Source organism: Equus quagga, chromosome 12, assembly GCF_021613505.1.
Source record: "Equus quagga isolate Etosha38 chromosome 12, UCLA_HA_Equagga_1.0, whole genome shotgun sequence".
NCBI classification, from domain to species: domain Eukaryota; kingdom Metazoa; phylum Chordata; class Mammalia; order Perissodactyla; family Equidae; genus Equus; species Equus quagga.
Genome location: NC_060278.1, coordinates 84433274 through 84445676, shown reverse-complemented (window position 1 = coordinate 84445676; position 12403 = coordinate 84433274). Strand labels below are relative to the sequence as shown.

General features: G+C 37.6%; 1 protein-coding gene across 1 annotated transcript; it reads right to left on the bottom strand.

Annotated features, from left to right (window-relative positions):
* Window positions 1-234: 234 nt before the first annotated feature.
* LOC124248193 (beta-defensin 118-like) lies at window positions 235-2028 on the bottom strand. The gene is made up of 2 exons (XM_046678036.1): window positions 1998-2028; window positions 235-545 (listed from the first exon to the last, which is right to left on the bottom strand). The coding sequence occupies exons 1-2, from the start codon at window positions 2026-2028 to the stop codon at window positions 235-237; spliced, it is 342 nt and encodes a 113-aa protein (XP_046533992.1).
* Between the last annotated feature and the right edge of the window lie 10375 nt (window positions 2029-12403).

Genomic DNA, 12403 nt, shown 5'->3' with positions numbered 1-12403 from the left:
CACTAGAAATGGGTTAAAACTTGTCGTGGAAATAATTTGAAATTTCAAGAAAAGCACTGAGGTGTTTACCACTGGAAGTAGTGGAAATTTTTGGACTTCCTTATACAGCTATGTTTCTCTAGAATTACAGATCGATGGAGGGCAGGAGTGGGTCACTGGGGTATTTTCAGTGCTTTGTCTATATGATTTAGTCCATCACTCTAAGGACAGGGGTGAGACACAGCCGAGAGGAAGTCAAGAACTTTGATGGACTTCTGTGTTAGGGGTCAGAGTTCCCACTTCCGTGGCATAATTTTCATCTTCTTTGTTCGTGATGTCTATGTCAAATTTGACTGTAGTGGGCACTACTGTTACATAGTACTCAATAAAATTTGAAGGTGTAGTGATGGGAATTTTCTTGTTAATGGCCACTTGCTTGTTGTCTTTCTTGACTGAAACACAGCAGGCTTGATGCTTTTTACAGGTTGATTTGACCACTTCATCAGCTTTGCAGACTTTCCTGCAGTGTCCCCGCTTGTGCCAGCATCTTTTTCCACCCCTATAGGCTGAATGATAAAAGGAAAGACCACTGATTTTAGGTTACTGATGCTCTCAATTTTATAAGCATGACTGTGTATTTGACATCCCATAACAACTTCATGGGTTATAACTACACTATGGCTGTCAGGCTCCCAGCTCAGGCCTGGTAAATACCATGTTTCTAAAAATATCTGTCCCCTACCTCCTATCTGCCAATTTTTTAACTTTTCTGAGAGTAAGATGAACGTTACCATAAATGAAAAGAAACTTGCTAGTCACAAGGAATTGGAGCTAGTTATAATGAAGCTACCAGGGCCTGTGGGAAGCTACCCACACGAAGAGTGTTCGTCTTGTTGTCACTGTGATTATTTGCATTGTTTGTAGCCCATGTGGTTAAATTCCTTTGAATACATCCTATTGCAAAATATACGTTCAAATGAGTATATACAATATACCTGTGCGGTTTCAAGAATAATAATAAAATGAATACCCATGTACCCACATTCTGATTAAGAAATAGATTACTGGAACCTTAGAATAGTGTAGGCATTCCTAGGTGAGATGCTTTGCTTGCTCAGGTGTTAGGCCAGTGCTTCTTAAACTTCATAATGTGTGTATGAATCACACAGAGGTCTTCTTAAAATGCAGATTCTGATTCAGCTGGTGGGGCAGGGTCTCAGTTTCCGCATTCCTAACATTCCTCTACGTGAGGCCAGTACTGCTAGTCCACGGACTACATTTTATATGGCAAGTTTTCGGGGTACAAAAAACCTCAGTAGCTTCTATGTGTTTAATATTATACCTTCTATGTTTACCAAACAGATGCCATAAACTTAGAATTAAAAATCTCATGTATTTGGAAATTAAATAATATGGTGAAAAATAAAACAAGTTGGAAGAGTAGTAATAAAGTCAGAAATAATGAAGTTGGAAGTAATGAAGTCAGAAAATTTATAGAAAGACTGTTTAGAAAAAAGAGGAAAATAAAAATAATATCCACAGTGAAATGGTGAAATGAAGACACAAGGCGTATTAAAAATAACAAGGGAATTATCAACAACTATACACTAATAAAATTGAAAACCTAGATGAAATGGGTAAATTCTTAAATATATTCCAGTTAAGGAGTTGAAATAGCATTGAAAAACTTCTTCTTCCAAAAAGCTTCAGCCCTGGATGATTTTTAAAATTTTGGTAAAATATTTATAACAAAATTTACCATCTTAACCATTTTTAGGTGAACAGTTCAGGAGAATTATGTACATTCATAGGGTTATGCTGACCATCACCACCATCCATCCACAGAACTCTTTTCATTGCAACCCTGAAACTCTGTACCCATTAAAAAATAACCCCTCCTCCCCAACTCCTGTGGTAACTACCATTCTACTTTCCTTTTCTATGAATCTGACTACTCTAAGTACCTCATATGAGTGGAATCATACAATATTTGTCCTTTTGTGACTGGCTTATCTCACTTAGCATCATGTCTTCAAAGTTTATCCGCATTGTAGCATGTGTCAGAATTTCCTTCCTTTTTAAGGTTGACTAATGTTCCATTGCATGTATATGCCACATTTTGTTTGTCCAGTCATCTGTCAACGGACATTTGAGTTTCTTCCACCTTTCGGCTATTGTGAATAGTACTGCTACCCTAGACGATTTTAAAGGCGAGTTCCATTAATTTCACAGACGATCCAAATACTATCTTACATAAAATGTTGCAGAAAATAGGGGGTGGGGCGGGGGGAAAGAGGAAAGCTGCCTGCATCATTTTATGAGGCTAGTATAATCTTGATTCTAAAACCAGAAAATTATAGGCCCATTTTATTTATGAATATAGATTCAAAAATATCCTAAATAGGGACCAGCTCGGTGGCATAGCAGACCTATGCACTGTTTAACAAGCCATGCTGTGGTAGGTCCCGCATACAAAGGGGAGGAAGAAGTGCACGGATGTCAGCTCAGGGCCCACCTTCCTCAAAAAAAAAATCTGAAATAAAGTATTAGCCAACAGAATTCAACAGGGTATTAAAATACACCACGATCAGGTAGGGTTTAACTCCAAATGCAAAATACCATCCAATATTAGAAAAGCTATCAAAGAAATTCACCACCTTTACAGAGTTAAGGAGAAAAGTAATAGATTTGTCTTATTTGATGCAGAAAAATGATGAAATTTACTTATGAAACTTATGATGAAAACCTTAGGCAAAGCAGGAAAAGAGAGAATTTCCTTAATTTGGTGAAGGCTATGTATCAAATTCTAGAGCTAACATTATCTAATGGGGAAACTAACTCCCACTGAGGTCAGGAAAACAAAGATACTATCTATTATTGCTGTTATTTAAAATAAGAGTGGCAGATCTGGCCAAAGCTTAAAGGAAGAAAAACAAAACAAATGTACAAAGATTGGAAGGAAAGAGATAAAATTGTCACTCATTCTAGCAGTCATGATTATAACATAAAAAGGAACCAACAAATTATTATAATTAGTGAGTTCAGTAATTATGTCAGATGAAATATTAACTTACAAGAATCAATAGCACTTCTCTATACAACAACTAACTAGAAAATAAAATACATAGCATAGCTATGAAGCATCTTGTTTTAAACGAAGAATCCTCCAGACCTCTATGGGATACATTTTAAAACTTGAAGAGGAAGATGTGATCTTGGATGGAATGACTTAGTTCTTATAAAGATTCACTTTCCTTTAAATTAATCCATAAATTTAATGCAATTCTAATCAAAATCCCAGTGGGATTTTTTTGAGACTTGATTATTTTACTTTAAAATTTATAATGAAAAATAAAAGCCACTGATAGCCAAGATTACTTAAAAAAATCAAGACAAAAGTTTGCCTTTCTAGAGCCTGACAGACTATAAAGCCATGGTGTACAAAAACATACAGTATTGTCACAAGAACAATAGACCAACAGAACAGAATAGACAGCTGAAATAGATCCGCGCTTAAGTGGGCAACTTAATATGCAATAACAATGGCGCCATGAGTCAATGGAGAAAGCATAAATTATTTAGCATGCTGCATTGGGAAAATTGGCTCACTCCGTGAGAAAAATAAGAGGGATTTACACATTCTATCTGGTGTCTTAAAGATCTACATGTGAAAGGCAAAGCTGAAAAGTTGTTAGAAAATAATGTCAGAGATTCCCTTTGAGACATAAGAATGGGGAAGAACTTCTTTCACAAAATCGCCAAGCACAACTCACAAGGCAAAAAATTGTTGAATTTGATAAGATCAGAATTAAGAATTTCTGTTCAGTGAAAGACACACCATGGACAAAGTTCATAAACAGAGAGATGACAGATTAGGGGGAAATATACCCGGTGACTAAAGCTGACTGGGGAATAATATCAAAAATAGATAAAGAACTCCTGCATATCAGCAAGGAAGCATCACTTGCCCAGTAGAAACAATGGGCAAAGGATATCTATTGGCAGTTAACAGAAGTGGAGTCACTTGTTTTTTCACTCAACAAATGTTTATTTGAGGCACTGTTCAAGATGCAAGAGGATACATCCATTAACAAAATAAGCCAAACTTCCTACTCTCATGGAGATTTCAGTCTTTTCAGGAGGCAATAAACGAGACAGTAAGAGAAGAAAGTAAAACATTTTTTTATGTTAGATACAGATAGATACAAATGATGAGCATTATGGAGAGTAGTGAAGCAGGGATGCGGGTAGGAAGTGTGTGATTAGAAGGGAAGTAGTAAAAGACCTCACTGAGAAGGAAGTGAGAGAGTGAGCTACCAGACTAACTGGGGGAAGAGTGTGCTAGGCAGAGGAGCAGCAAGTACAAAGGCCCAGAGGCACGATCTATTCCACCCAAAAAAAAGGTGGCTATGATGACTGTAGAATAAATTAGGTAGAGAGGAATTGGAGAAATATAATGGAGGTTGAGATCACTTAGGGTCTTGCAGGTCATTGAAAGGAAGCCATTCATATATTTTGATCACAGGATAAGAGATGCAAATTAAAGCAACAATGTGATATTACTTTATACTGATCTGACTGGTAAAAAATAATGCTGAGTGTTGAAGGGATTAGGGAGATGTGGTGACCTCCTGCACTGTTGGTGAGAGGTATGCAGATTTCCCTCTCCCTATAAATATAACTGATTCTTATTCTTCTTTCTTAAATGTTAGGGTTGTCCAAGATAAAACATGAAGACTATGCTTCTTTCATCGTCTCAACTACTCCTTCCAAGGGATGCCTCCAAATGTATGTCTCTTACCAGAACACTCAGACTTGAAACCCCAGAACATGGAATATTCCTTCACTCTCCACGTGCTCTTTGTTTCCATGATTCATGGATTGCTTTTACCAAAGCTTTCACATCTGTCTCTTTCCTAGTCTCAACACCCTCAACAGAGCTCAAAGCAGACACGATTGGCCCCATGTGGATCGTACAGAATTGTCCCTGATTGCCTCTGGAATTGCAACTGGAGAATTACTCAAAACCCTGAAAGCCAGCAATTTCTACCAGCAGAGTCCTAAAAGGCATATATGAGGGAGGAATTCATGGAGTAAAATATTTTACACCTACCTGTAACCTGGTCATTTGACTTGAAGGAATCTATTCTATGTAAATCCTCGTCCAAATATGTGAACACACTTGTACAAGTATGTTCACTGATGTGCTGTTAGAAAAGTAGGATATTCCCAAATGACCGTACGTAAATTATGGCTTATCCTACAGTGGAATTTTACAACTTTACAAAGAATGATGCAGATCTTTAGGTGGTGACATAGAAAGATGATCACAAAACATTATTAAGTGAAAGAAGAATGCTGTATAACTATGTATATAGTGTGCTTGCTTTTCTATAAAACAGAAATATTTAGATTCATTTTTATATGACTTTGTTCATACGTTGAAATATACCTTGACATATATAGAACAAAAGAGAGAGCAGGGTATTTTGAATAAGAAACTATTCCGGTCCTCTTCGGTAGCAATTTCAAAGTTCTGGCCATGACTTTAAACATACTTAAAAAAAGCAATGGTTATCAAAAGCCTACCTAGACTTTCCTTGTAGAAAGGAGAAAAAAGGTCAGTTCTATTTTTCACATGACAGCTCTGCAGATATTTTCTGACCTGTTCACCAAACTCAAGATTATGAGGAAAAAAACCCCAAAGGATCTCATTTAAAGCTGTAATAGGACTCTTAGGGCCAAGAAAACATAAGAAAGTGGGCTTTGGGAATCATTTTCAAGAGCTGGCACAAGCTGGAAAGAGAACTGAAGTGAGTCAAGCTTTCCTCTGGTTCTTTAGGTGGCAGCTTGGAATATAGACGAAGGACAGCTCTGGATGTTGGGGTCACCCTGTCTATTGTCCTTACGAGACTTATCCTACACTTAGTTTCTACCTCTGCCAGGGACATGGTCCCAATGTAGGGGCCACAGGGCTACTCAAGATGGGGAGTTTAGCGACAACTGGAATTTCCATGGGCCACAGCCCATTCTATCTCCATTTTTGCAGCTTCCCTGGGTTCTGATTACCTGGGATCACTTGTGGTAGGAATACAAGGGCAGCAAGAGCCAGGATCAGGAGTTTCATGGTCCTTGGGAAGTAGGTGGCAGTGAATCCAGGAGTCCAGAACACTTTGTGCAGTGTGAATATCAACTACAGTTTTATTGGCCTCTCTAGGGTGGGGGCAGAGGGATGAGGCACTGAACTGGACAGAAATGTAAAAGCTAATCCATGCAGAACATCAGTCTATTGGCTGGTGAATCAAATGAGCATCTGATACACAGGCATCAGGAGGGCACACAGAGCATTATAAGTCACAGGCTTTTAGGAAGGGACTGCAGTTATGGAGAGGGAGGTCTTACACACTAGGACATCTTTCCTGGCTTACTCAGGCCTCTCACTGAGGTCCTGTCTTCTTTGCTCACAGTCCCTCTGACTCTAGCATAAGCTTACTTTTGGACTATTTACTTGTGTGTCTAAACCCACTGGAGTATGAGATTCCCGAGAGTAATGATCACATCTCTCATTTTTGAATCCCAAGACACAAAGCACGTTCTCAGCGAAAATTTGTGGAAATAAAAGGTAATGAACACATATCTATCTATAGTCCAAATCCCTCACTTACACATGTACCCCCCAGGGGAAGTGACTTGCCCAAAATATTAGAGCTGGCTTGGGGCAGAATTTGAGGGAGATAATTTATAATAGGACTGAAAGGGGGGTGTTAACTCAGAAATGCTCTCCACTCAAGGCAGCTCTGCAGTAACTTGGGATGCTACTTTTGACAAGGGCACCCTGGGGACAGTTGGAGGTCTGGGAGTCATCTGTGAAGGCCTTGACATTCAGATCTGCCTTTGGGATGCAGAACCCCCATGTGACCCCTGGAGTCAGCCTAGTCCTGCCTTGTTTTAGCTCCATATTCACCCTGTATCAACTCTTACTTCATCTTGTTTGCTTGGGGCTATATGTCCCTGTAAAGCTCTAGAGGAAGTTGCTCATTTCCCCTTCTGGGATAGATGACCATACCTGCGAGAACAGTCTGTAGGAATTAGCAGGGCTGTCACGTGGATGAGAAAATTGTTCTCTTCTGGATGGCCCCATGTGGAGTGCCCAAGATGGTGATAGTCTATTTCCAAATTAATTTTAGGTTAGTACTTTCTAACAGGCTGAGCTCTGTTACTAGGACATGACTGCTCAGAGAAGTAGAGGCTATTTTGTAACTGACTTTGTCATACTGAGGCTGTGACGGAATATGGGGAATTTCTACATGGGATAAAGAGTAGCGTTTCTGGTTCCACTGAAGCGTGAAAATCTACATTTGTAATTTTATGAACGGTGTCTTCCCATGCCCTAGTGATGAGAGAGATTCCTGACCCTTTCTAAAGGGAAGAATTTGAGAAAAATAATTTTTTGTCATGCTATAGAAAAGTAGGAACATTGGATGATTCCACTCCAATTCATAGATCCTGTCTGAGATGGTGGTGGCGGGAAGGGAGGAGCGTAATTTCTAAAAAAACGCGTCCTGAAGGGGAAGAGCCCATTACAGGGGAGGAGGTAAGTGGACGCTGTCCATGGTATCACAGTGAGTCCATGGCCCTGTGCCCACATTCACCCATTCTTGTTAAGGGATAAACTGAGGTCCTATCCATCAACAAATATACCTGGAGGATATTACTTAGTTGTTTTTCACCATCTATTGGACTTTCATTTTGCTGAAAGCTGGTCATCTTATTTTTTTAGCAGCTTTATTGAAATATAATTAACAACAAGTTGTGCATAAAGAATGCAACTTGACAATTTTGACATGTTTACTCATGAAAACTTCACCACAATCAAGACAATTTACATATCTGCTACTCTTCAAAGATTCTTTTTACCTCTTTGGAATCCCTCTCTCTTGCCTCTGCCTGCCCTTTCCCTCCATCCCTAGGAAACCTCTGATCTGCTTTGTAACCATACATTAGCTTGCATTTTCCAGAATTTTATATGAATGTAATCATATAGTGTACTCTCTTTTTAAATCTGGCTTCTATAATTCACGGTAATGATTTTGAGATTTAATCTATGTTGTAACAAGTTTCAACAGTTTACTCTTTTTCACTGCTATGTAGTATTCCACTGTATGAATATACCACAGTTTATCCATTCAGACATTTGGATCATTTCTTTTTTGTTGTTGTTTGTTTTGTTTGTTTTTGTTTTGTTGTTTGTTGTTTGTTTTGTTTTGTTTAGCCCTGAACTAACGTCTGTGCCAATCTTCCTCCACTTTATATGTGGGTTGCCACCATAGCGTGGCTGACGAGTGGTGTAGGTCTACCCTTGAGATCCAAACCCGTGAACCCAGGCTACTGAAGTGGAGCATGATGAATTTAACCACTATGCCAGGGGGCTGGCCTCTGGATTGTTTCTGGTGTTGCCTGTTGCAAATAAAGATACCATGAATAGTCTTGTGCAAGTCTTTGTATGAACGTATGCTTTCTGTTCTTTTGGTTAAACATCTGGGAGTAGAATGGCTAGATAACATGGTGGGTGTCAGTTTAATTTATTGGGAAATTGCCACTCTGTTTTCCAAAGTGATTGTACCACTTTGCATTCCCACCAGCGATGGATGAGGGTTTCAGTTCCTCCACATCTTTACCAACACTCGGTATGATCTGTCTTTTTAATTTTAGCCATCATAGTGGGTGTGCAGTAGTTATCTCATGGCGATCTTGATTTGTAACTCCCTAATTACTATAATGTCGAAGTTCTTTCCACCTGTGAAGTTGTTTTGGCCATTCTAGATCCTTTGCATTTCCAGATGAATTTTAAAATCAGTTTGTCAATTTATACAAAAAATACTACTACTATTTCAATCGTGATTGCATTGAATCTATAGATCAATTTGGGGAGAACTGACATCTTAAAGATAATGAGTTTTCCGACCTGTAAACACAGTATATCTTTCCACTTACTTAGGTCTTCCTGAACTGCATTCCATAATGTTTATAGTTTTAAACAGATCTTGCATATCCTCTGTTAGATTTATCTCTAGATATTTCAAGCAGTTTTTTTTTTTGGCATTTTTATCTTTTTAAAAAAATTATTATTTTATTGTAATGATAATAGTTTGTAACATTGTGAAATTTCAGTTGTACATTATTATTTGTCAGACACCATATAAGTGTGCCCCCCTTGTGTCCACCCCCCACCCTCCTTCCCCCTGGTAACCACTAAACTGTTCTCTTTGTCCGTAAGTTTGTTTATGTTCCACAAATAAGTGAAATCATATGGTGTTTGTTTCTGTCTGCTTATTTCACTTAACATAATACTCTCAAGGTCCATGCTTGTGGTTGTGAATGGGATGATTTCGTCTTTTTTTTTAATCACTGGATAGTATTCCATTGTATATATATATACCACATCTTCTTTATCCAATCATCAGTCGATGGGCCCTTGGGTTGCTTCCACGTCTTGGCTATTGTGAATAGCACTGCAATTAACTAGGGCTGCATACACCTCTTTGTATTGTTGATTTCAAGTTCTTCGGATAAATACTCAGTAGTGGGATAGCTGGATCATATGGTATTTCTATTTTTTAATTTTTTTGAGAAATCTCCATACTGTTTTCCATAGTAGCCGCACCTGTTTGCATTCCTACCAGCAGTGTATGAGGGTCCCCTTTTCTCCATAAGCTCTCCAACAACTGTTATTTTTTGTCTTGGTGATATAGCCATTCTTATGGATGTAAGGTGACATCTCATTGTAGTTTTGATTTGCATTTCCCTGATTATTCGTGATGTTGAATATCTTTTTATGTGCCTGTTAGCCATCTTTATACCTTCTTTGGAAAAATGTCTGTTCATATCCTCTGCACATTGTTTGATTGGGCTGTTTGTTTTTCTGTTGTTCAGTTGTGTGAGTTCCTTATATATTATGGAGATTAACCCCTTGTTAGATATATGGTTTGCAAATATTTTCTCATAATTGGTGGGTTGTTTTTTTGTTTTGATCCTAGTTTCTTTTGCCTTGCAGAAGCTCTTTAGTCTGATGAAGTCCCACTTGTTTAATTTTTCTTTTGTTTCCCTTGTCTGAGAAGACATGGTATTCGAAAACATCCTTTTATGTTCAACGTCAGAGTGTACTACTTACATTAGCTTCCAGGAGTTTTATGGTTTCAGGACTTATCTTGAAGTCTTTGATCCATTTTGAGTTTATGTTTGTGTATGGCATGAGATAATGGTCTACTTTCATTCTTTTGCATGTGGCTGTCCAATTTCCCAACAGCATTTGTTGAAGAGACTGTCTTTTCTCCATTGTATAGTTTTGGCACCTCTGTTGAAGATTAGCTGTCCGTAGATGTGTGGTTTTATTTCTGGGCTTTCAATTCCGTTCCATTGATGTGTGTGCCTCTTTTTGTACTAGTACCATCCTGTTTTGATCACTATGGCTTTATAGTACATTTTGAAGTCAGGGATTGTAATGCCTCCAGTTTTGTTCTTTTTTCTCAGTATTGCTTTAGCAATTCGGGGTCTTTTGTTGCTCCATATGAATTTTAGGATTCTTTGTTCTATTTTTATGAGGAATGTCATTGGGATTCTGATAGGGATTTCATTGAAACTGTAGATTACTTTGGATAGTATGGACATTTTAACTATGTTTATTTTTCCAATCTATGTGCATGGAATCTCTTTCCATCTCATTATGTTATCGTCTATTTCTCTCAATAATGTCTTACAGTTTTCATTGTATAAGTCCTGCACCTCCTTGGTTAAATTTATTCCTAGATACTTTATTCTTTTGTTGCAATTGTAAATGGTATTGTATTCTTGAGTTCTCTTTCTGTAAGTTTGTTATCAGAGTATAGAAATGCAACTGATTTTTGTAAATTGATTTTGTAACCTACAACTTTACCTTAGTTGTTAATGATTTCTAATAGTTTTCCAATGGATTCTTTAGGGTTTTCTGAATATAAGATCAGGTTGTCTGTGAACAATGAGAATTTCACTTCCTCATTTCCTATTTGGATTCCTTTTATTACTTTCTCTTGCCTAATTGCTCTGGCCAAAACCTCCAGTACTATGTTGAATAAGAGTGGTGATAGTGGGCATCCTTGTCTTGTTCCTGTTCTCAGAGGTGTGGTGTTCAGTTTTTGCCCATTGAGTATGATGATGGCTGTGGGTTTGTCTTATAAGGCCTTTATTATGTTGAGGTAATTTCCTTCTATTCCCATTTTGTTAAGAGTTTTTTTTTTTTTTATCATAAATGGCTGTTGGATCTTGTCAAATGCTTTCTCTGCATCTATTGAGATGATCATGTGTTTTTTATTCCTCATTTTGTTAACGTGGTGTATCACATTGATTTGCAGTTGTTGAACCATCCCTGTGTCCCTGGTATAAATCCCACTTGATCATGATGTATGATCTTTTTGATGTATTGCTATATTCAGGTTGCCAATATTTTGTTGAGGATTTTTGCATCTATGTTCATCAGCGATATTGGCCTGTAGCTTTCCTTTTTTGTGATGCCCTGCCAGGTTTTGGTATCAGAGTGATGTTGGCCTCGTAGAATGTGTTAGGAAGCGTTCCATCTTCCCTAATTTTTTGGAATAGCTTGAGAAGGTTAGGTATTAAATCTTCTCTGAAAGTTTGGTAGAATTCTCCAGGGAAGCCATCTGGTCCTGGCTTTTATTTTTTGGGATGCTTTTGATTACTGTTTCAATCTCTTTACTTGTGATTGGTCTATTCAGATTATCTATTTCTTCTTGATTCAGCTTTAGGAGGTTGTAAGAGTTTAAGAATTTATCCATTTCCTCTAGATTGTCCATTTTGTTGTCATATAGCTTTTCATAGTATTCTCTTATAATCCATTGTTTTTCTGTGGTAGCCATTATTTCTCCTCTTTCATTTCTAATTTTATTTATCTGAGCTTTGTCTCTTTTTTCTTTGTAAATCTGGTTAGGCATTTCTCAATTTTGTTTATCTTCTCAAAGAACAAGCTCTTTGTTTCATTGATTCTTTCTACTGCCTTTTTTATTTCAACAGCATTTATTTCTGCTCTGATTTTTATTATTTCTCTCCTTCTACTGACTTTGGACTTTGTTGGTTCTTCTTTTTCTAATTCTGTTAGGTGTAGTTTGAGATGGCTTGTTCGGGATTTGCTTGTTGTTAAGGTGAGCCTGTATTGTGATGAATTTCCCTCTTAATATGGCTTTTGCTGCATCCCATATGAGTTGGTATGGTATTTTTTGATTTTCATTTGTTCCAGATATTTTTTGATTTCTCTTTTAATTTCTTCTATGATCTATTTGCTGTTCAATAGCATGTTGTTTAGTCTCCAGATCTTTGTCCGTTTCTCACTTTTTTTCTTGTAATTAATTTCTAGCTTTATAGCATTGTGATTGGA

What these genes read in the sequence shown, in the direction of transcription:
- LOC124248193 (XM_046678036.1), bottom strand. Translation starts at nt 2,028, where the DNA reads ATGCGGATAAACTTTGAAGACATGATGCTAA. An exon ending in CTTTGAAGACATGATGCTAA is followed by an intron (nt 546 to 1,997) that starts GTGAGATAAGCC and finishes TTTATCATTCAG; the next exon opens with CCTATAGGGGTGGAAAAAGA.